The sequence below is a fragment of the Somniosus microcephalus genome, chromosome 17 (genome assembly GCF_052327205.1).
Source record: "Somniosus microcephalus isolate GS21.2 chromosome 17, FLI_Smic_1.0, whole genome shotgun sequence".
Lineage (NCBI taxonomy): Eukaryota > Metazoa > Chordata > Chondrichthyes > Squaliformes > Somniosidae > Somniosus > Somniosus microcephalus.
This window is the reverse complement of record NC_141003.1, coordinates 38,170,922-38,194,565: the sequence shown is the minus strand read 5'-3', so window position 1 is coordinate 38,194,565 and position 23,644 is coordinate 38,170,922. Positions and strand designations below refer to the sequence as shown.

Sequence of the window (23,644 nt, the reverse complement as noted above, 5' to 3'; positions counted from 1 at the left end):
CAAGGAAGAAGCGGAGCGCCCTCAGGCCATCCTGGTGGGGGATGGAAGTGTAGAGGGTTAGTACGTCCAGTGAAAAGGAGGCGGTTGGGGCCGGGAAACTGGAAACTGTTAAAGTGACGGAGGGCGTCGGGAGAGTTGAGGATGTAGGTGGGAAGAGACTGGGCAAGGGGAGAAAAAAAGAGTCAAGATAGGAAAGTTCCGTGGGGCAAGAACAGGCTGAAACGATGGGTCTACCAGGGCAGTCTTGTTTGTGGATCTTGGGAAGGAGGTAGAAGCGGGCTGTGCAGGGTTGGGGAACTATGAGGTTGGCAGCCGTGGGGGGGGGGGGGGGAAGATCTCCAGAGGAGATGAGGTCAGTGACAGTCTTGGAAACGGTGGCTTGATATTCAATAGTGAGGTCATGGTCCAGGTGAAGGTAGGAGGTGGTGTCGGAGAGTTGGCATGCAGCTTCTGCTAGGTAGAGGTCGGTTCGCCAAACAACAGCACCACCCTTGTCAGCAGGTTTAATGACAATGTTGGGGTGGGATCTGAGAGAATGGAGTGCTGCAAGTTCAGAGGGAGGTAGGTTGGAGTGAGTGAGGGGAGTAGAGAAATGGAGACGGCCGATGCCATGGCGGCAGTTTGCAATGAAAAGATCTAGAGAGGGCAAGTTCTAAACTTGAGAGAAATACTATATTCATGCGGACATAAAACATATTAGTACAGGTAACTGGAAAATTTATCAACCATTTGCAAACTGATTTAATGCACGAATGCTGCAGAATAACTCTCAAAGATTGCCGTGCAAAGAACGAAAATAAACTTGGCATAAGACCAATTGTTATAAGCTTAAGTCTGCCTTTGCTATTCTCTTGGGTACAACAGTTTGTCACTCCTGTAAATAATTCAAGTGTTCATATCCAGGACCGTGCACATACGATCCAATATCTAAATATATGATGGTGTAATCCAGGGCTGTAACAATAAGACCACCTTGGAAGGCAGACTAAAACACTTTAGTGAGACCAGACCAGATACAAATCATAAGAACATAAGAAATAGGAGCAGGAGTAGGCCATTTGGCCCCTCGAGCCTGCTCCGCCATTCAATAAAATCATGGCTAATCTTCTACCTCAACTCCACTTTCCTGCACTATCCCCATATCCCTTGATATCCAAAAATCTACCGATCTCGGTCTTGAATATACTCAACGACTGAGCCTCCTCAGCCCTCTGGGGTAGAGAATTCCAAAGATTCACCACCATGAGTGAAGACATTTCTCCTCATCTCAGTTCTAAATGGCCGACCCCCTATTCTGAGACTGTGACCCTTGGTTCTAGACTCCCCAGCCCGGAGGAAACATCCTCCCTGCATCTACCCTGTCAAGCCCTGTAAGAATTTTGTATGTTTCAATGAGATCACCGCTCATTCTTCTAAACTCTAGAGAATATAGGCCTTGTCTACTCAATCTCTCCTCATAGGACAATCCCCCCACCCCAGGAACCAGTCTGGTGAACCCTCGTTACACTCCCTCTATGGCAAGTATATTCTTCCTTAGGTAAGGAGAACAAAACTGTACACAATACTCCAGGTATGGTCCCACTAGGGCCCTATATAATTGCAGTAAAACGTCTTTACTCTTATACTCAAATCCTCTTGTAATAAAGGCCAACATACCATTTGCTTTGCTAATTGCTTGCTGTACCTGCATGTTAACTTTCAGTGATTCATGTACAAGGACACCCAGGCCAATCTCTCACCATTTAAAAAATAATCTGCTTTTCTATTTTTCCTACCAAGTGGATAACTTCACATTTCTCCACATTATATTCCATTTGCCATGTTCTTACTCACGCACTTAGCCTGTCTATATCCCCTTGAAGCCTCTTTGCATCCTCCTCACAACTTACATTCCCACCCAACTTTGTATCATCAGCAAACTTGGATATATTACATTTGGTCCCCTCATCCAAATAATTGATATAGTGAACAGCTGAGGCCCAAGTACTGATCCTTGCAGTACCCCACTAGTTACAGCCTGCCAACCCGAAAATGACCCGCTTATTCCTACTCTCTGTTTTCTGTCCATTAACCAATCCTCAATCCATATTACGATAGCAAAATACTGCAAATGCTGGAAATCCGAAATAACAGAAATTCGAGGAACAGCACCTCATCTTCCGATTAGGCACTTTACAGCCTTCCGGACTCAATATCGAGTTCAACAATTTCAGGTCATAACCTCGGCCCCTATTACATTTTTACTTATATTTTTTATCCACACCTGTGTTTTGGCCTTCCCCCCCCCCTTTCTTTCTTTCTCTTTTTTTCTCTCCCACATGGCAGCTGTCTCCCAATCTGCCAGCGCTTTTCACACCTAATCTAGAGCCGTCTTTTGTCTCCACTAGTCTTATCACCATCTTGTCTTGTTTTGAATACCTCTTAATGTCTCTTCTCTTTTGTTGTCTCCCAGCCTGGCCTCTTAATCTATTTCATTTCCTGTGCTTCTTCAGTCTTGACAAAGGGTTTTCACCCAAAACGTTGACTCTATTTTCTCTCCACGGATGTTGCCTGGCCTGCTGAGTTTTTCCAGCATTTTCTGTTGTTATTCTCAACCCATATTACCCTCAATGCTATGAGCCCTAATTTTGTTTCATAACCTTGTGTGGCACCTTATCGAATGCCTTCTGAAAAACCAAATACACCACATCCACTGGTTCCCCCTTATCTATTCTGCTAGTTACAACCTCAAAAAACTCTTAACGGATTCGTCAAACATGATTTCCCTTTCATAAATCCGTGTCGACTATTATTATTTTCTAAGTGCCCTGTTACCACTTCCTTAATAATAGATTCCAGCATTTTCCCTACTACCGATGTCAGGTTAACTGGTCTGCAGTTCCCCGTTTTCTCTCTCCCTCCTTTCTTAAACAGTGGGGTTACATTTTCTACCTTCCAATCTACGGGAACCGTTCTAGAATCTATGGAATTTTGGAAAATGACAACCAATGCATCCACTGTCTCTATTGCCACCTCTCAAAACCTTAGGATGTAGGCCATCAGGTCCAGGGGATTTATCGGCTATCAGTCCCATTAATTTCTCCAGTACGATTTTTTTTTACTAATATTAATTTCTTTCAGTTCCTCATTCTTGCTAGAGCCTTGGTTCTCCACTATTACCGAGATGTTTTTTGCGTCTTCTAACGTGAAGACAGACACAAAGGGGTCGATTTTCATAAAGCTGTCGGGAAGGAGGCGGGACTACAACTTTCAGGTTTCAGTCCCGCCTACATCGACGTTCAGCCAAGCCATGCGATTTTCCCTTGATTGACCTTGTTAAGCCCGCCCAGCGGGCTCAGCAGGCCAATTAAGGGCCACCCGGCAGCAGGTGACGTCAGACTGAAATTTCATCTGTCAAGAGATCTTGACAGATGAAATATCAGTGTTTCACAGCTGTTTGAAGCTGTCAAACACTGACAGGCTGACTTCTAACCCGAGTCCTTCTACACAGACTCAGTTAGAAGTCTCACCAGCAATGAAAGGTGAAGGCTGTCACTTTTGACAGCTTGCAGCCATTTTGCTTTCAGTGCCGGCTGAGTGATGGACTCCCGAAACCTAGAGGAAGAAAGGCTGTTAAGGTAAGTACAGGTAATTTAAACTTCTTTACACACTTTAGACACACCAAACACACTTGTCTTTGCACTCATGCATCCATCACTCACCTGAACACCGACATCGCGACCCCTCCAAGTCCTTCAACCCGACGGCCCGCCTGCTCTAACCTGGCGTGGTTTGGAGCCGTCGGGAATCCCACAAGACACCCCTCAAAATAGGGATTAGGCTAAAAACTGCCTGTTAACTACCTGTTAACAGGCAGTTAATTGGCACTAATCCCTTCCCACCTCGGGTCGGTGGGTCCCAGTGCGGGGTGGGTACCCGCCTCCCCTGAAACTTACGTGGAGGCGGGTTTTGGGTGGGATGGTGTTGGGACCCCCGAAATCGGGACTCTCCCCCCTCCCCCCTCACACGCCTGAAACCCCCGCCTGACGGCGCCAGGAAAATCGACCCCAAAGTATTTGTCTAATTTCTCTGCCATTTCCTTATTCCCCATTATAATTTCTCCTGTCTCAGCCTGTAAGGGATCCACATTTACTTTTGCTAATCTTTTCTTTTTTGCCTACCTATAGAAGCTTTTACAGTCTGTTTTTATGTCTCTTGCTAGGTTACTCTCATATTCTGTTTCCCCTTTCTTTATCAATTTCTTGGTCCTCCTTTGCTGAATTCTAAAATCCTCCCAACCCTCCGGCTTACTACTATTTTTGGCAACATTATAAGGCTCTTCCTTTGATCTAATACTATCTTTAACTTCTCTGGTTAGCCATGGTTGGACCACTTTTCCTATGGGGGTTTTGTGCCTTAAAGGAATGTATATTTGTTGTAAATTATGTATTAACTCTTTAAATGCTAGCCATTGCTTCTCTACCTTCATACCTTTTAATGTAGTTTCCCAATTTACCTTCGCCAACTTGCCACTCATCAAGCTGCTTTAATTCATAGACAGCAAGTGAACATACATAAACAGTAGACCTTCACTCAAATCTTGACACCCTCTGTGTCCCTGTGGTATTTCTTTCTAAACCTGTGTATATTTATTTTGCTTTAAAACACAACCCTTAAACGTAACTCAAAATTACAATGCTCTCTATGGAGGGAAAAAAAGGATCAAAAATACAAAACGTGACCCTAATATGCCAGCTCACTATTCCTTCCAGAACTTATGTTCTATCCTCTGGCTATACAACCTCCTTTACTGCTGTTGCACTCTCCACAGGTAACGCCAGTTCCCTCATGAGTTGGATCCTGTAGTCTACTACCATTCATTTTATTTTTACATTGCTATTCCCTCGCTCCAATTTCAATTGTCCACATTAAATTACATCTGCGACTGGTCAGCTAAATTACCGCCCACCTGCTCAGATCCCCCAGTGTTTGGTCTGTTTCTCACCCACCCCCCACACCATTATTTTCTACCATTTTGTCACCAATTTTCTCCCCACTTCCAATTAATTTATATACAATGTGAACAATAATTGATTTAGCACAGATTTCCAAGCCCCAATGCCAATCATCTTTCACTCTGAGGCAGCTGCTTGAGGAACTACCCTTTGCTCACTCTGACTGAACCCATTTCTGATCCAGCCCTGACCCAGGGACATCAAGGATAGATTCAGTACCTGAAGACTGTACTTCCTTCTCTTCTCTCAGTAACACTTTCATTCTTGACACCTGCCTCAGTTCTCAAAGATCAAACAACCTAATTTAAGAAGATGAATGATCATTAGAAAGGCTAGTGGAGTGGAAATGTTCCATCAGGATTAGTGGTGATGCTGTACATGTACTGGCTCCCTTAATACTGATGACGTTAGGTGTGCCAACCTTCATATCTTTGATCCATAAGGATCTGAAAACCTTGAATAAAATAAATCATAACACATCTGGGCAAAAATACCAGTCATCAATGTAGTGCCTAAAGCTATCTCTGTCTGGTAGGAAACTTGATGAAGCTCTCTACAAGTTTGGGGAAAATGAGGATTGTCCTTTTATAGCAGACAAATGTCCAAATAGGGTATTCTGGATGCAATTCGGGGAGCCTGAGCTCAGTATAGATAATAGAAGCATGCAGTTTGACTTTGACTGCCAGAGCCTTCCCTGATGTACCATCAACTAGAAAGGACTCAAAACACAAAGCTATAAAACATTATATAATCTGGTAATTAAACATTAATCTAAAAAAAGTAGATTAAAAGATTCTAATGCTGTGAGCAGGAAGGAACATAGTGAAGGGCAAGAACTAACTGTCCTTGGACTAAAGAAAATGTTGAGTGTATAATGTCAGTACAGCTCCCAAGGTACATCCTTTCAGGGATTTGAAGCCATTAATGTTTAATTTGTGTTTCATAATGTAAACTTAATGCACTAAAATGAGAACAAATAATTGCAAAATGAGATTCAAATTATTTACTCACAAAAACTGTTTTCTCATTACAACTATAAAAATACTACAAGTATGGGGACCTGGTTTTAGAATCCTCCTAATGTTTTTCATGGTTTGGCTTGCTGAATTTATTGAAATACAAATCAGTAGGGCACATAAAGTATGGCATGATATTAAGTGATACTTGAAATGTGCGGTTGACTTTTAAACCAATTGTGTTCAAGTCTTTGAACTGTATTAGTTTCATATTTTCAGTATTCATACAATAGAAACAGCTGTGATTTAATTGACTGCATAAAAGATAGCAGAAACAAATACAGGTTAATACTGAATGTTGCAAATATGTAATTTTTCTTCTGTGCTTTATAAAAAAATGTATGTCATTAGTTAAATTTTTAAACCAGCTATCGTAGTTTCCGATCAAAGATCACAGGATGTTTACTTCTAATGTTCAAAGGGGTAAAAATGGGGTCCCGCCCCCTTTGGGGCGCTAACTTCGCTGGGGCGCGATACTATTAGCGCCTGGAAAGAGTTAGCGCCCCCGCGCCCGAAATTCACTGGTAGCACCCCAAGAGGGAGGCGGGACCCCTCTTGGGGCGCTGTGAGTGAATATCACGGCACTATGTGCTGCAGCGTCGCGCCGCGGTACGGCAGGCCTGCCTCCCCTTATTAAAGGGGAGGGGCCTAGCGCAGCGCGACCCGGGGTCCAGCTGGACCACCAGGGATCAGAGTGCCGGCAAAAGAGGGGGGGGGGGCTGCACAGAAGACCGGGAACGGCAAAGTGGGCAGGTGCTGGCAGGCGGCCAGCAACAAAAATGGCTGCCTGCACCTTCCCTTTAATTTGCGCCGCCCCGCATGCAGGTAGGCCCCCCTGACCCTGTCGGGCATAGCATCCGGCGGTAAGTCAGGGGGCGCTACTGAAGATTGCAGCCGGGGCGTGATCAGGGCGCTGCGCATGGTGATGATGTCACCTTTGGCGGTGCAGTGCCGTGGGGCGCTAACTGTTACTGCCGCCGCTAACCTCCCACTGAATTTCGCGGGTGGCGTTAGCGGTGCTGCGCCCAGGTGCTAGTTGCTTTGCACCCCGTTAGCGCTCTAACGTGAGGCGCAAATCAACCGCATTTCCCCCCCCCCCCCCCGCCAAAGTGTTTCATTCCAATATGTTTGATATCTCGCCTCCGAGTCAGAGGTTGTGGGTTCAAGTTCCGCTCCAGAAACCTGAATACATAATCTAGGCTGATAGTGTAGTACTGAGGGAGTGCTGCACTGTAATAACGGCCACCTTTCAGATGAGACATTAATCTGCGGTCCCGTCTGCACTCTCAGGTCGATGTAAAAGATCCCACAGTATTATTCGAAGAGGAGCAGGGGACTTCTCCCCGTGTCCTGGCCAATATTGATCCCTCAGCCAACGCTGCCAAAACAGCGGATCTTATTGTGGTTTGTGGGACCTTGCTCTGCGTAAATTGGCTGCCGTGCTTCTCTAGAAGGGAGATACACTTAAATAGTACTTAATTGGCTGTAAAGCACTTTGGGACGTCCTGAGGTTGTGAAAGGTGCTATATAAATGCAACTTCCTTCTTTTATCAATACAGCTGCCTGGAGTATTGATTGTATGACATGGTGTACAATTCTACGTAAAGCCCAAAAAGAAAAAAAAAAAAACTGCAGATGTTGGAAATCTGAAACAAAAATAGAAAATGCTGGAAACACACAGCAGACCAGTCAGCTTCTGTATAGCGAACTGATAAATTAACTTTCCAGGTGCAGACCCTTTGTCAGTTATTGATTCTGTCCAGATGTTGACTGACCTAATGGGTGTTTCCAACATTTTCAGTTTCTACGTAAAGTTCACGTTACTGCAACTGGGGTCATCGTTAGGCTCAGGTCATGCACCAAGGGTAATGGCAGATTATGCAAAAATACAGCTCTCAGGTCGTGTGGGGCAGAAACGCCATGAAATCACTGAGAGAAAAATTATAGTTTAAAAATCCCAAAATTGTGACACTGACCTGCCAACGTTTCCTCAGAGGAAATATCACAGCAGTTACAAAACACTTCAATTAACTTCAATTCTTTCATCCTCCCCTTCAACAAAAGTGCTTTGAATGTTTGTAGTCATCAAGTTGGGGGGGTATTAGCTTCAGCATTAACCATTCCCAGATCAGGTATAGCACAATGACCTCACAGTAAAACTCTCATGTATTCTGCCACAATCTGAGAAGAGCACTTCTTACTGCATCAAGTAGCATTTCAAAGAGATTGCATATTTTAATGTCAGATTAAGTGCAGTTTTGTGCTGCAGACCAACTCCCACTAAACTGGGTTAGAAACATAGAAGATAGCAGCAGGAGTAGGCCATTCGGCCCCTCGAGCCTGCTCCGCCATTCAATGAGATCATGGCTGATCATCCAAATTCAGTACTCTGTCCCTGCTTTCTCCCCATATCCCTTGATCCCTTTAGCCTTAAGAAATATATCCAACTCCTTCTTGAATATATTGAATGAACTGGCCTCCACCGCCCTCTGTGGCAGAGAATTCCACAGGTTCACCACTCTCTGGGTGAAGAAATTCCTCCTCATTTCAGTCCTAAATGGCTTACCCCTTATCCTTAGACTATGACCCCTGGTTCTGGACTCCCCGGCCATCAGAAACATCCTTTCTGCATCCCGCAATGGCCTAGTGGGCAAAGATACCACCCAGTCTTAAGATCTCAGTCTGAATTCCAAGTACAGGAAACTCTCTTTTTACCGGCACCTAAATAACCGGAAATCTCTCTTAACCGGCAAAATTCAGGAGTAGGTTCAGGTAAGTTTTACTTCATATTAGTGGCCGTGTAACCGGGGTTCCTGGACCTGTGGCCGTGTAACCGGGGGTTCCTGCACCTGTTGCCATGCAACAGGGACGCCTGGATCTGTGGCTGTGTAACCGGGGCTCCTGCACCTGTTGCCATGCAACAGGGATGCCTGGATCTGTGGCCGTGTACGGGGCTCTCGTACCTTAGTAAAGTATACCTCTCTGTAATCCAGACTTTTTGATCAACCGGCACCATGTCAGTGCCAGATAAAAAGAAAGTTTCCTGTATGTGCTGTGTCAGCTGATAAAGGGATTCGATACAGAGATACTGTTCCCTCTGCTGGAGGAATCCAGAACAAGGGGGCACAATCTTAAAATTTGAGCTAAGCAATTCAGGAGTGAAATCAGGAAGCACTTTTTCACACAAAGGGTAGTGGAAACCTGGAACTCTACCCCAACAGGCTGTGGATGCTGGGACAATTGAAATCTTCAAGACTGAGATGGAGAGATTTTTGTTGGGTAACTGTATCAAGGGAAATGGAGCAAAGGCAGGTAAATGGATTTGAGGTACAGATCATAAACTAATTGAAAGGTGAAACAGGCTCTGGGGCAGAATGGCCAATTCCAGTTCCCATGTCAGCCATTGGGAGAACAGGATTGGGTTCAGAGCCCCTTGACGAACTAAGAAAAAAAATCAGTTTGGGTTCCTGCTCCCAATTACTGCCCTACTGGAAAGTACAAGTACAAGTACACAAATGTGGTTGAGGACAAGGGTCGGGCTCTGGTGGGTACCCTCCAGAGTCAAATAGCCTGCTGAAAAATGGTAACTTGGGCAAATTTTAAGAACGCGACTGGTGCCAAAGACCCATGCCCAGCACGCAAGACATCCTCACTTTTTTCAAAATAATTGCAACAAAAGGTGAACACGTATCTATAGATTCAATGTCATTCAATAATTGCATCTAGAACATCGACAAAATGCAAGTAATCTGCAGTTCCCTTGATAAAATCTATATGCAAATGTTTTCTGTTCATCAGAGTTCCCAGAGTGTTACTATAGTAACAGCAACTACGCAGTATTTGTCCAGGCCACACTATTAGCATGATAACACTGTTAGGATAATTCTCAGGCATGACTTCAGCAAAGTCTTAATTAAAATCGTACAGGGCATAAGTACTGTGCATAAATAGCATGGACTCTGCAGGGTTACTTGAGACCATTACAAAGGATGACTGCCTCAATGTGAAGCATTTATTTAAAAGCTAATTAGGTGATTAATGGACAAGAATAGTCTATTAACAATATCCTATCCACAAACAGAATTAATTATACCAAAGGGCCGTGTTTTACAATAGCATGTTGTACATTTGAGTTTCCTCTCAACTGACATAAACTTCAACTCTTCCTACTGAAAAATAAAGGGTGCACACACTGGAGTACAGTCAGATTACAATTTCTTCCAGGCATGAGGAAAACAACTTTCATTTCTTTGCCTTTAACATAGAAAAAAAAAGGCCCAAGGTGCTTCACGGAGGTGTCAGGAAAAGGAGCCAAGGAGGAGATGTGGAGGGGTGGCCAAAAGTCTGGTTGAGGAGGTGGGTTTCAAGGAGAGCTTTAAAAGGAGGTGGTGAGGCAGAGGTTAAGGAAGGAATTCCAGACTGTGGGGCATAGATGGCTAAAAAGGCCGCCACTGGTGAGGCAAAAGGAGAGGTGATGCACAAGAAGCCAAAAATAAAGGAACAGTGAGTTTGGGGGGCGGGTTATAGGGAGATGCAGGTACTTGGTGTGGGATAATGGGTGGGGTTTCAGCAGCAGATGGATTGAGGCAGGGAGAAAGGCGGGTGATGTTAAAGGTGAAAGTAAGTGGGCTATGCGATGAAGATGATTTGTGGCAGGGGCAAAAACAGTGGATTCAGTCTTTCCACTGTTTAACAGGGGGAGAATTGTGCCTCATCCAGATGTTGGACATGCAGTCTGACAACGAGAGAGACAGTGGAGGGCTCAAGATTGGTGATGCACAGGTAGAATTGGGTGCTGTCAGCATACATGTGGAAGCTGGCTCCATGTCTGCAGATGATGTTGCCAAGGAGCACCATACAGGTGAAGGAGGAGGAGGAGGGGGGCAAGGAGAGATCCTTGGGGGACTCCAGAGGTAACAGTGTGGGAGTGGGAAGAGAAGCCATTGCTTAAGATGCTCTGGCTGTGATCAGATAGCAAGAGTGGAACCAAGTGAGGATAGCCCACTGAGCTGGACAATGAAAGAGAAGTGTTGGAGAAGGATGGTTTGGTTGACCATGTCAAAGGCTGCATTGAGGTCGAGGACCATGGCGGAACAATGCACCATGGTTGCAGTCACGGAAGATGTAATTTGTGACTTTGATCAGAGCTATTTAGGTTCTATTGCAGGGCAGGAAGCTAATTGCAGGGATTCAAATGGGGAGCTGTGGGAAAAATGGGCCACAGATCTTGGCGGTGACAACTTGAGAGGAAAAGAAGATTGGAGATTGGGCAGTAGTTTGCAAGGACAGAGGGATTTTCGGTGTGTTTTCTGAGGGTGGGCTGGGCTGGGGTGGGGGGGGGCCAGCAAGGGACGTTGGATGGGCAGCAATTTAGTAGGACTGGGATCAAAGAAGTAGGAGGTGGATCAGAGAGGGCATGAAGGGAGATGGAAAATAAACTAGAGAGAGAGAGAGACATGGGTTCCAGGGCTAGAGCAGGGGTGATCCTGAAGGGTGGTTTGACTTGGTGGGAAAGCAGAAAGGTGTAAGTCAGCAGAGGTAGCTGAATGAATGGCCTCAATTTTAGTGGCCAAGAAATGCATGAGCTCTTCACATTTGTTTTTAGAGGCAAGAGTGGTGGAGGTGGGGAGAAGGGTTTCAAGGAGGCAGTTTGTAGAGCAGAAAAGAAGTTGGGGGGTTATCTTGATTCTCCAGGATGATCCTGGAGTGGTGGGTAGCTTTGGTAGAGGAGAATGAGGCCTGATAGCACTTGATGTGGTCCAGCCAGATCTAATGGATGGTTAAACAGGTTCTGTGCCAGATATGCTCAAGACTTTAATCTTGTCGAGGTAGCAAACATGGTTGTAGGGATTAAAATGTCTTCCCTAAATCTTTCTGCCTTGTTATGTCTCCAAAATCTCTCTTTTGACCATGTTTTTGACCTCCTCTACCAACTCCCCCTCTCATACACTACCTTTTGCAAAGTAAAGTTGTTATACAAGTGTGATTTGTTGAAATTAAACTAAATAGCATTTTTTTTTAGATTCTTTTTATAGATCTCAAGGTATGATGCCATTTTCTTGGAAGAACCTGTGCTATAAAAACTTGCTGCAAGGCTACAAGGAATTTCTTTTCCCATTTTGCACTAAATATTTGGAGTCAGTGTGCAGCAAGCAATTGTGGCTCGAATGGTACTTTCACTGCCTGGCTGAGTGATAATTCATTCAAGTGATGGATTAAAATGTCAATACACATGTGATGTAAACATATGAATTAACATTTGATAGTTGCCAGCTTTGTGAAGTATTCTTGAATTTAAAGGTTGCACTAACTCTAGGGAACACTCACTCTCACTGAACAAACATTATCAATGACATTAAGATACATTAAGTCACTAATGTCCGAGACCTTCATACTTTACTTGCATATCGTCAGGTTTATGATTTATGTAATTGTTTACATTTCTGATAAAACACACTGGTAATCTTAGTATCACCAATGTGATTGCCTCTATTTAAACATACAACAATTAGGAAGCTTTTCTTGAAGGTTATAATCCACTCAGTATTCTAGAATCAGCATTTCTGAATCCAGATTATAAATCATTTAGGAGCAATCACTCTGTTCCCAAATGGGAAACCTTTTTGTAATTACGAAGAAAGTAGCCCAAAGCATTTTCATTGTGGAATCAACATATTTTTACAGGCCATTCTCAAAGCGGCAAAAGATGGATTATTCTCATGAAGCTCTCCATGAGGACTTGGAACTTTCAAGGATAACTAATTGAGGGTGTGGGAGAAGTCCGTCCTAAGGTAAGAAAAAGTAAAATTACCCATCTCATTTTTCAAATTAGGTTACTCTCCACATTAATGAATAGTCATTGCATGAGGAAAAAACACAAGGATTTGTAAAAGGTAGGTCATGCTGGATGAACCTGGTTGAATTTTTTGAAGAGGTGACTAAAGTAGTGGACAGGGGAATGTTTATGGATGTTATTTATATGGACTTTCAGAAAGCATTTGAAAAAGTCCCTCATAAGAGACTGTTAACTAAAGTTGAAGCCCATGGAATTGAGGGCAAATTATTGACCTGGTTAGGAAATTGGCTGAGCGGCAGGAGACATAGAGTAGGGATAATAGGTAGGTACTCAAATTGGCAGGATGTGACTAGTGGTGTGCTGTAGGGATGTGTGTCGGGGCCTCAACTATTCACTGCATTTATTAATGACTTGAATAATGGGATAGAAAGCCACATATCCAAATTTGCCGATGACACAGATAGGTGACATGGTAGGCTGTGTAGATGAAAGCATAAAATGACAGATACTGATAGATTAAGTGAATGGGTAAAACTGTGGCAAATGGATTTCAATGTAGGCAAATGTGAGGTCATCCACTTTGGACCTAAAAAGGATAGAACAGAGTACTTTCTAAATGGTGGAAAGCTAAAAACAGTGAAGGTCCAGAGAGACTTGGTGGGGGTCCAGGTACATAGGTCATTAAAATGTTACGAACAGGAACAGAAAATAATCGAAACGGTTAATGGAATGCTGGCCTTTATATCTAGAGGACTAGAATACAAGGGGGTAGATGTTATGCTACAGCTATAGAAAACCCTGGTTAGACCACACCTGGAGTACTGTGAGCAGATCTGGTCACCACACCGTAGGAAGGATATATTGGCTTTGGAGGGAGTGTAGCGTAGGTTTACCAGAATGATACCCGGACTCCAGGGGCTAAATTTCGAGGAGAGATTACTCAAATTAGGGTTGCATTCCCTGGAATTTAGAAGGTTAAGGGGTGATTTGATCGAAGTTTTCAAGATATTAAGGGGAACAGATAGATTAGATAGCGAGAAACCATTTTATTTTAAATCTGAGATTGACAGATTTTTGTTAACCAAAGGTATTAAGGGATATGGGGCAAAGGCAGGTATATGGAGTTTGGTTCAGGTCAGCCATAATCTCAATGAATGGCAGAACAGGCTCGAGGGGCTAAATGGCCTACTGCTGTTCCTATGTTACAATGGCATTGTTCATATAAGACTGACCTTTGCTTCCAATAATACAAATTTGACTGACTAGACTTCACCTGCTCAGTTAGACAGTGTAGAAATTTTGTTTTTAAAAAATTAGCCTTTTTATAACAAATAAATTCTGGAGAATGGGATTCTGCTAAATACAGGAAACTTTGTGTTATCTGGAGGCTAAATGTCCGGCAAGCTCGAGCCACCGGCAAAAATCAGGAGCCGTTTCATTAGTTTTTTTTTCTTTTCGTTGCTTTTTTCTCAACAGTCAAGCTCTGCAAGGTCTCACTGAAGCTGTTGCTAAGCTACAGAGACGCTTGCAAGGTACGGTCGGCTGTTTAGAAGCTGTTGCTAAGCAACAGGGTTTGTTGCCAGATACGGAGCTCAAAATCTCCGTATGTTTCAACATTAGCGCTGGCTTGTCCGGCAGTTTTGATGGGACGGCAACAGCTCGGTCCAGTCGGTGCCGGATAGCACAAAGTTTCCTGTAATTTAATCATGCTAGTAAAGTCTGGGAATAAGGTCTATGCCAGCTTAGCACCAACTGAACTCCTATCATGTAAAATAACCATACTTAATTCCTATGAAAATCACCAAGTGACGCTATTAGTATGTAGTTATGGTCCTACTCCAAGCAAATGAATTGCCTGATCGTTGTCAGTTTTCTACACAATTCCTTTTTGCTATACAAATCCTTGGGTGCCAAGCTCCGTCTGATACCTTATCCAAGTTGGCATTATTCAGGTGTGAGCCTCAGCGGTGAGTAGCAGCTGGCAATTCTATCAAGGGGGCCTAACAGCCAAGCTCCATCTTGTACTTGTCCGACACCCATACATGTGCCCTTCCTGGATAGCAGTCAAGAACAAGAACCAATGCCAGATTGCTCCCCCCCAACATGGGTTGCCGAGGTCAACTGTAATGACAGTACAGGCAGGACAACTGAGATCAACTGACTATGCACAGCACGGCCATCAAATCTGGGGCTTTGCTGCACAACTCAGCTGCTTACTGGATAACCTTGTTGAGCCACTGAAGGTACCATGTCTTATATCAGAGATAACCACTGGGCAGCCTAAGGAGTACCCGAGACAACAAAAATAGGAATTTTAGGTTTCAAGTGACTGCTTTCTGAGGCGCAGTCTGGACCCATCTCAGCCTTTAACCTACCTTGTTCTTCATAACTTTCCAGAGATGTGCATCTTCTGGAAGTGACAATGCATTTACCACCTCATCATGACTTGGTAGAAGTTTACATATGATTAGACTAGTTTTTCTTGATAATTGTATAAAAAGAATCTGGATTTCTATTCCCTTTACTCTCTGAATTCCCTTAGAATATTTGGAATTGTTGCTGCCCATTTCTGATAGAAACACTGATGAATAGATGCACACTATGTACATTGCATTCATATGAATTGCCAGGTTATGTATTATTCCAGAAGCTTTTAAAACACTAGTTAGGCCACAGCTAGAGTACTGCGTACAGTTCTAGTCACCACATTACAGAAAAGATGTGATTGCACTAGAGAGGGTACAGAGGAGATTTACAAGGATGTTGCCAGGACTGGAGAATTTTAGCTATGAGGAAAGACTGGATAGGCTGGGGTTGTTTTGTTTTGAACAGAGGAGGCTGAGGAGAGATTTAATTGAGGTGTATCAAATTATGAGGGGCCTCAGAGTGGATAAGAAGGACCTATTTCCCTTAGCATAGAGGCCAATAACCAGGGGACATAGATTTAAAGTAATTGGTAGAAGGATTAGAGGGGAGTTGAGGAGAACTGTTTTCACCCAGTGGTTGGTGGGGGTCTGGAACTCACTGCCTGAAAGGGTGGTAGAGATAGGAACCCTCATCACATTAAAAAAATACTTGGATATGCACTTGAAGTGCTGTAACCTACAGGCTACAGACCATGAGTTGGAAAGTGGGATTACAGCACAGACATGATGGGCCGAATGGCCTCCTTCTATGCTGTAAATTTCTATGATAAAAATAAAAGATTAGCAAAAATGTGATTATGGTTTGAAATCTGCTGCTGATACCCGAGTAGCCCAGCAACTGCTCGGGTATCATCCAATTGCATCAATAAGTTTACTGGTGGGCATTAACTCACCCAATAAATCTCATAAGTAACCACTGCTCTTCAGAGGTGCCATTAGTAACTATACATCACAAATAAACAATTTAAAAAAAGCAGAGTTATCAGTTCTATATCTATGGAACCAGATAGTGAATTCTCACAAGTAGCTAATATTTTACCATCTATTAACCATGAAATATTTGCTTCAAGGCTGTATTAGTCCCAGTCAAAAATAACTAACATTTACTTGGCTTCTGGCTTAATTTACAGGTAAGTCAGCAACAGGAAAAAAACTTAAAGAAACTGCATTACAAAATTGTTGAAACAAAATGCTCCTTTGATGCTGAGTTTATTTGCTCTTACCTTTATGTAGCCACCAGTGGAAACCAAAATCTTACTGTTGGGAGAGAAGTGAAGATCTGTAACCCAGCCTCCGTGTTTGGAATCCTTGGCCTCTAACTCATTCGGACAAATGTGAAGTAAAGAACCATCTCTTACCCTCCAGATCTATTCAAAAAAACAGAAAAAGAAATCCATTCCAATATTAACAACTTATTTTTGCTCTTTCACATGTTGAAGCTGGGTCCCCAGGGGTAAGTAAGCAGTGCGCTAATCTACTATGCCGTCAACACCTTTAGCAGGATAAACCTACATGTTTTCACTGAAGATTTCCTGGATTGTTGTGATAATGCAGTTAGTAGGTGTACTATACATTAATTAAAGCATTGCACATTTGAATTCTGGAGGGGTCTATTTTGCTTTTCATCCATTTGAGTTCAGAGAAACACCAAATTAATAGATGAATATGCCAGTATAGAAAACTGCTATATAGCATTCCTGAGTTAAAGCTGGGGTGGGGAAGGAAAGATGAGCACTGCTCCCAAAGGTAATTAGTTTCAAATATTTTACATAATAAAAGTATAAAGAAAAAGTATCAACTTTCAACTATATTGTATTGCATCTGCAACTTTTTTTAGCTTATGGTAAAGCACACCGGCAAACTTCAGCCCAGAATGGCTAGATCCAAGCTCAAAGCTAGCCACAAGAGCAGTGAGCTGGTTCAAGGCAATTTTCCATCGCCAGCCTATATCCAAAATTATTCATAGCTCCTGGTGTGGTTTTGGCCTTTTGCAAGGAGCTAGTAAAATATGATGGTGGGGGTGGAAAGAGACTGCAAAATTGCACTTCGGGTGAAATTTAAAGGGATGAAACCACTTTGTTTGAAAAAATTCTAAAAGTATTTGGAAAGGCTCAAAAGGGATTTCAACCGGTTTGCAGCCATTGTCAAGGCTAAAAGGGGAGAAAGAAAAGCGCTAAAAATGAAGTGAAAAGTATCCCAATCTGAAGAAACAAGACAAGGGGTGAAGTGGCCATCACAACTGTGCGGAGTTTGGTGACAAGTCAGATTATAGCAGGTGGCACAACCCTGCCACTGTCACGCTGGTGAATCAGAGCCTGTCAACATGTCCGGAGAAGTGCACTCCTGCCTGTGTTTGCAAGTGGGTGGGTAACAGCAGGTAGGCAGAGTCATCATGTTGTCTACCTCACCTGTCGGGCATCCCCTTGTTGCTTCTCCCTCAGGAAAACATAAAAACAGAATCCCCATTCCAAGTATAGCACTGCCACAATCTGTGGCACAAAGCCTTAACAAGTGGACCAAAAATATCTTACTAAAACAAGAGTTACAAAAACAGTTACAAACCAGCCTTTCAAAGATTTGCTTTCTGCTGTTCCTTTAAATCAACACTGCTTCATCCGACAGCTGGATGGTAGCCCTGGGTAACAACAGAAAATGCTGGAAAAACTCAGCAGGTCAGGCAACATCCGTGGAGAGAAACTTGAGTTGACGTTTCGGGTCAAACCCTTCGTGGTAGCCCTGGGTGTCTGCTGTATATAGTGTTTTTATGAATGAATGCAGATTTTGTATAAATGCCAGGAAATTGTGAGGCCATCAATATGATGTCATTCACCCCTCCATTACAATATTCATAGAATCACAGCAATTTACAGCACAGTAGGAGGCCATTCCGCCCATTGAGTCTGTGCTGGCCAAAAAAGAGCTATCCAGCCTAATCCCACTTTCCAGCTCTTAGTCCGTAGCTTTGTAGGTTACAGCACTTCAAGTGCATATCCAAGTACTTTTTAAATGTGATGAGCGTTTCTGCCTCTACCATCCTTTCAGGCAGCGGGTTCCAAACCCCCACCACCCACTGGATGCAAAAAGTTCTCCTCAACTCCCCTCTAATCCTTCTACCAATTACTTTAAATCTATGCCCCCTGGTTATTGACTTCTCTGCTATGGGAAATATGTCCTTCTTATCCACTCTATCTAGGCCCCTCATAATTTTATACAACTCAATCAAGTCTCCCCTCAGTCTCCGCTATTCCAAAGAAAACAACCCCAGCCTATCCAATCTTTACTCATAGCAAAAATTCTCCAGTCCTGGCAACGGCCTTGTAAATCTCCTCTGTACCCTCTCTAGTGCAATCACATCCTTCCTGTAATGTGGTGACCAGAACTGCAAGCAGTACTCTAGCTGAGGCCTAACTAGTGTTTTATACAATTCAAGCATAACCTTCTTGCTCTTATATTCTATGCCTTGGCTAATAAAGGAAAGTATCCCGTATGCCTTCTTAACCACCTTATCTACCTGTCCTGTTACCTTCAGGGATCTGTGGACATGCACTCCAAGGACCCTCTGTTCCTCTACACTTCTCAGTATCCTACCATTTATTGTATATTCCCTTGCCTTGTTAGCCTTCCCCAAATGCATTACCTCACACTTCTCCGGATTGAATTCCATTTGCCACTTTTCTGCCTACCTGACCAGTCCATTGATATCTTCCAGCAGTCTACAGCTTTCTTCCTCACTATCAACCACATGGCCAATTTTTGTATCATCTGCAAATTTCTTAATCATGCCCCCTACATTGAAGTCTAAATCATTGATATATACCACAAAAAGCAAGGGATCCAGTACTGAGTCTGGCAGAACGCCACTGGAAACAGCCTTCCAGTCACAAAAACACCCATCAACCATTACCCTTTGCTTCCTGCCACTGAGCCAAGTTTGGATCCAATTTGCAACTTTCCCTTGGATCCCATGGGCTTTTACTTTTCTGACCAGTCTGCCATGTGGGACTTTGTCAAAAGCCTTGCTAAAATCCATGTAGACTACATCAAACGCGCTATCCTCGTCAAGCCTCTTGGTTACCTCCTCAAAAAATTCAATCAAGTTAGTCAGACATGACCTTCTCTTAACAAATCCATGCTGACTGTCCTGGATTAATCTTTCTAAATTTCTAAATGACGATTAATACTATCCCTCAGAATTTTTTCCAATAATTTGCCCACCACTGAGGTTAGGCTGACTGGCCTGTAATGACTCAGTCTATCCCTTTCTCCCTTTTTAAACAATGGTACATTAGCAGTCCTCCAGCACCACACCTGTAGCCAGAAAGGATTGGAAAATGATGGTCAGAGCCTCTGCTATTTCCTCTCTTGCTTCTCTTAACAGCCTGGGATACATTTCATCCAGGCCTGGCGATTTGTCTACTTTCGAAGATGCTAAACCCCATAATATTTCCCCTCTCACTATGTTTATCTGATCGAATATTTCACACTCCTCCTCAACTACAAGGTCTGCATCGTCCCTCTCTTCTGTGAGGACAGATGCAAAGTATTCATTAAGAACCATACCCACGCCTTCTTTCTGCCTCCACACACAAACTTCCTTTTTGGTCTCTAATAGGCACTACTCTTTCTTTAGCTATTCTCTTGCTTGAACATTGAAATTAAGTTTCCTCCTTTTTCTGTGGCACTCAAGTGTAGGCCACGCACATTATGGCTGGAGATCTGGGTAAATTGATCTATGCTCATGTGTGTGCTCCATTTATGGGGTGTAGTCCCAGATCATCTATGTATATTCAGGAAACAATCTCATTTCCTTTAATAAATGGTTTGGTTCATCAAAGTAAACCCATCAAAACAAAAAATAGTACAAAAAAAATCTTTTGAAGTTTGAGTGTAAGTGATAGGTACCCTGATTTCACCATTGTCATCTCCGGTAGCCAAGTATTCATTATCCCATGTGAACTTGCAGCTCCGGACACAGGCATTGTGACCAGTCAAAACATGAAGAGGAGTAGTGCTGTTCAGGCTCCAAATCTTTAAAAAAAATACACACAATGTTACAGAAGAAATAAAGTTAAATGACTGATAGTTAAATAACTAACACCACCTTATAGAAAAATGTACAAACAAAACAGGAAATACACTCACCAGAAGTTTCATTCAAGGAATAGTAATTACATTACGACAGTGACTACAAGTCAAAAGTACTTCATTAGCTGCAAAGCGCCTTGAGACGCTTCACTACGTTAAAGTCGCTATATAAATGCAAGTTGTTGTTGTTGTAGTGGGAATGATGCCTAGTGTCACATTTAGTAACAAGTGAGCGTTATCAGACAAAAATTGATGAGATATTTGGAAAGGTGACCAAACGCTTGGTCCAAGAGGTCGGTTTCAAGGAGCATCTTAAAAGGAGGAGAGCGAGGTAGAGAGCTTTACTGAGGGAATGCCAGAGTTGAGGGCAGTGCCTAGTCTCCACAAAATACCAGCTGGCGCCTTTATTTCAGCTGTGTAGAGTGGATACTGATTGAAATGGCTAACATCAAGGTGCCACTGTGCAGTGAATGAGTTATGTCACCATTATACGTGAATTCTGTTACGTAGTGCAAGTTTTATTTTTGGTATTTTACACCTCAACACTATGGAACAGTAAATAGTCATGTAAAATAAATTGGCACACAGTTGGATCACTCTACCAGCTGTACTGTCAATGATTTAAAATATCTAATAGATGATTTTTAAATTACGAGGAGTTACACAAACTAGGGTTTTGTTCCCTGTAATTTAGAAAGTTTATGGGGTGATTTGATCAAAGTTTTCAAGATATTAAGGGGAGCTGATAGGGTAGATAGAGAGAAACTATTGCTGCTGGTTGGGAGTCCAAGACTAGGGGCCTTTCAGAAGTGAAGTTAGGGAATACCTCTGCACGCAAAGCATGGTAGAAGTTTGGAACGCTCTTCTGCAAACGGCGTTTAATGCTAGGTCAACTGTTAATTTTAAATCGGAGATTGATAGATTTTTGTTAACCAAAGGTATCAAAGGATAGGGAGTTAGGTGACAGATCAGCCATGATCTCACTGAATGGCGGAACAGGTTTAAGGAGCTAAATGGCCGCCTTCTGTTCCTATGTCAGCTAGTTATGTTGCCACAAACATTAAAGCAAACAAAATCAATACTCAACACATTCCATATCAGTAATGTAAGAAGTCACACAACACCAGGTTATAGTCCAACAGCTTTATTTGAAATCACAAGCTTCAGAGCGCTGCTCCTTCGTCAGGTGATGACTTCACCTGATGAAGGAGCAGCGCTCCGAAAGCTTGTGATTTCAAATAAAGCTGTTGGACTATAACCTGGTGTTGTGTGACTTCTTACATTTGTCCACCCCAGTCCAACACTGGCATCTCCACATATCAGTAATAGTCTTGATGGCTTTAAAATCTCTCTTCATATCATATTCTTCTTAAGTAATGCAATAGCCATGTTATAGTCTATAAGTAGCTTTATTTTTTTGCACCAATTCTTGAAAAGCCAATAAATATTTGAATTTTCTGAACCATATACAAGTTCTGAAGGGATGCAATAACTCTGCAAAAATTTATCATTTTTTTGTAACTACAGCACATGTCTCAACAGCTGAGTCTTGTAACAGTGCTACCCAACAGGTTTTCAAGTAATGTTGCACATGATATGTATCTGTAATATTCTTTATTGACTTGACATTTTCAAAAAAAGTACCCTACAGTTTTTCAACTTTGCACCTTCCCAAGCTAATTTTGTGACACACAAAACAGAAGGCAGAAGAAAACACTCCGTTAATTATATCCATTGCAACCGATGTCATAAATGACGAGTTCAAGGAAGAGGAAATACCAATTCATATATTAGGGTAATGTGAATTTCATCGGTTTTAACATTTAAAAAAGACAATCAAAGCCTTCCTCTGCATGGTAGATAACCATTAAAATTAATTTTCATGCACTTTAAATGTTGATTATTTCAGGGATAATGCCATGAATTTTGTTTTTTTCATTTATTCTTTTCATCCATTCTATCTTTCCTTCCATAATTATTTTGGTCTTTTCATCCGTTAATGGTATGCTCCTTATATGGGTGAAAGAGCACTTAATTACTACTGAGGCAAAAATTACCATTTAATACGTAGCAAGATATTCATAATTAATTTGCCTTTACAAGTCTCCGAGAACATGTGCAAATTGGATTTTATGTACCGATCAGATTTACCTGGTATTGAGTATGTAATGTATACAACTTCTGCATGTAGATGCATTCATACAGTTTTAAATAAACCACACAATTTGTACAATTCTTTGAACAATGACAGATAACCTAGCTCCTCTTCATTCTTCAAAGGAAACTTCCTCCACATGCAACTGGATACACCCAAGAACAATGTAGAGAATCATATGGGAATCAATTTAGGAAGTTTCTTGATATAAGCATCACCGTAAAGCCACCCAAGAGATCCTAGCTGCCTTCTCTAAGTTTTTTTTTCCCCAGGAGAAGCTAAATACCAGTAGGCAATATACGGACTGTGGGTATATCTGCAATAGATTAGGTTTTCTCAAAGGGACATATGAATTTGGTTGAGAAGGCATGTGATGTGTGAAGGGTGCTTCTACTTAACAAATGAAGGTAATCCTGACAGATAGGCAGTTATCTTCTTCATTCACATCCTTCACATAATAGAATAACCAACTTGTGCTTCAGTTGAAGAGGGAGGTTGATGTTCCATACTGGATGACACCTAGAGTCAAATTAGATCTACCTAAAAGCAAGATCTCTTTAGCAGAATGGTTCAAACAGTGGTATTTGGTAAAGATACGAGGATTGCTCCACATTCTTTAAATTCATCTTTTTGACGTTGTCCTAAAATATAGGTATTGATTGCACTAAATAACCTTCAGCATTTTCTAATGATTTTCTTCATTAAAGATCAACAGTGCAGAATACACTTTCAAGTCTTTCAACACTTGGCTCCTCATAGCACATGATCCATAGGGTATGCAAAATGCCTTGGTTTCACAAATAAGCTTGGATCTGTCAATAGAGGGGAATAAGGCACGTCTGTCATCCAGACAGTGGAATCTATAGCCCACATCGAAGGCATTAATACATGGATAAAAAGAATGAACAGTAACCTCTTGTGGCAGAAACTCAGACTTGGAAAAAAAGTACTTGGAAGTCATCTAAGGATCCTTTCCTCATGCCAAATAAATTAGGCTGGATTAACTAATGCCTGGCGTTTACTAACCCAAGCAACAAGGCAGTTTTCCAACTAAGAATTTCTAGCTTATCAGCTGATGATGAATTGAACAGAAGCCAAAGATTGTGAAGGATGATGCTGAAACCCTATTTAAACCACTCAGTGAATAAGTATGGAGTTTTATTTCAAACCTA

General features: G+C 42.4%; 1 protein-coding gene across 4 annotated transcripts in view; it reads right to left on the bottom strand.

Moving 5' to 3' along the window:
- Positions 1–23,644, bottom strand: part of apaf1 (apoptotic peptidase activating factor 1) — a 214,521-nt gene that overhangs the window by 35,177 nt on the left and 155,700 nt on the right. For all 4 annotated transcript variants that reach the window (XM_086010199.1, XM_086010197.1, XM_086010200.1 and 1 more), the window contains 2 exons: positions 20,135–20,260; positions 16,456–16,599 (listed from right to left, as the gene is read on the bottom strand). In XM_086010199.1, the coding sequence (XP_085866325.1) occupies positions 16,456–16,599; positions 20,135–20,260 (270 nt within the window). The remainder of the gene's footprint in view (positions 1–16,455; positions 16,600–20,134; positions 20,261–23,644) is intronic.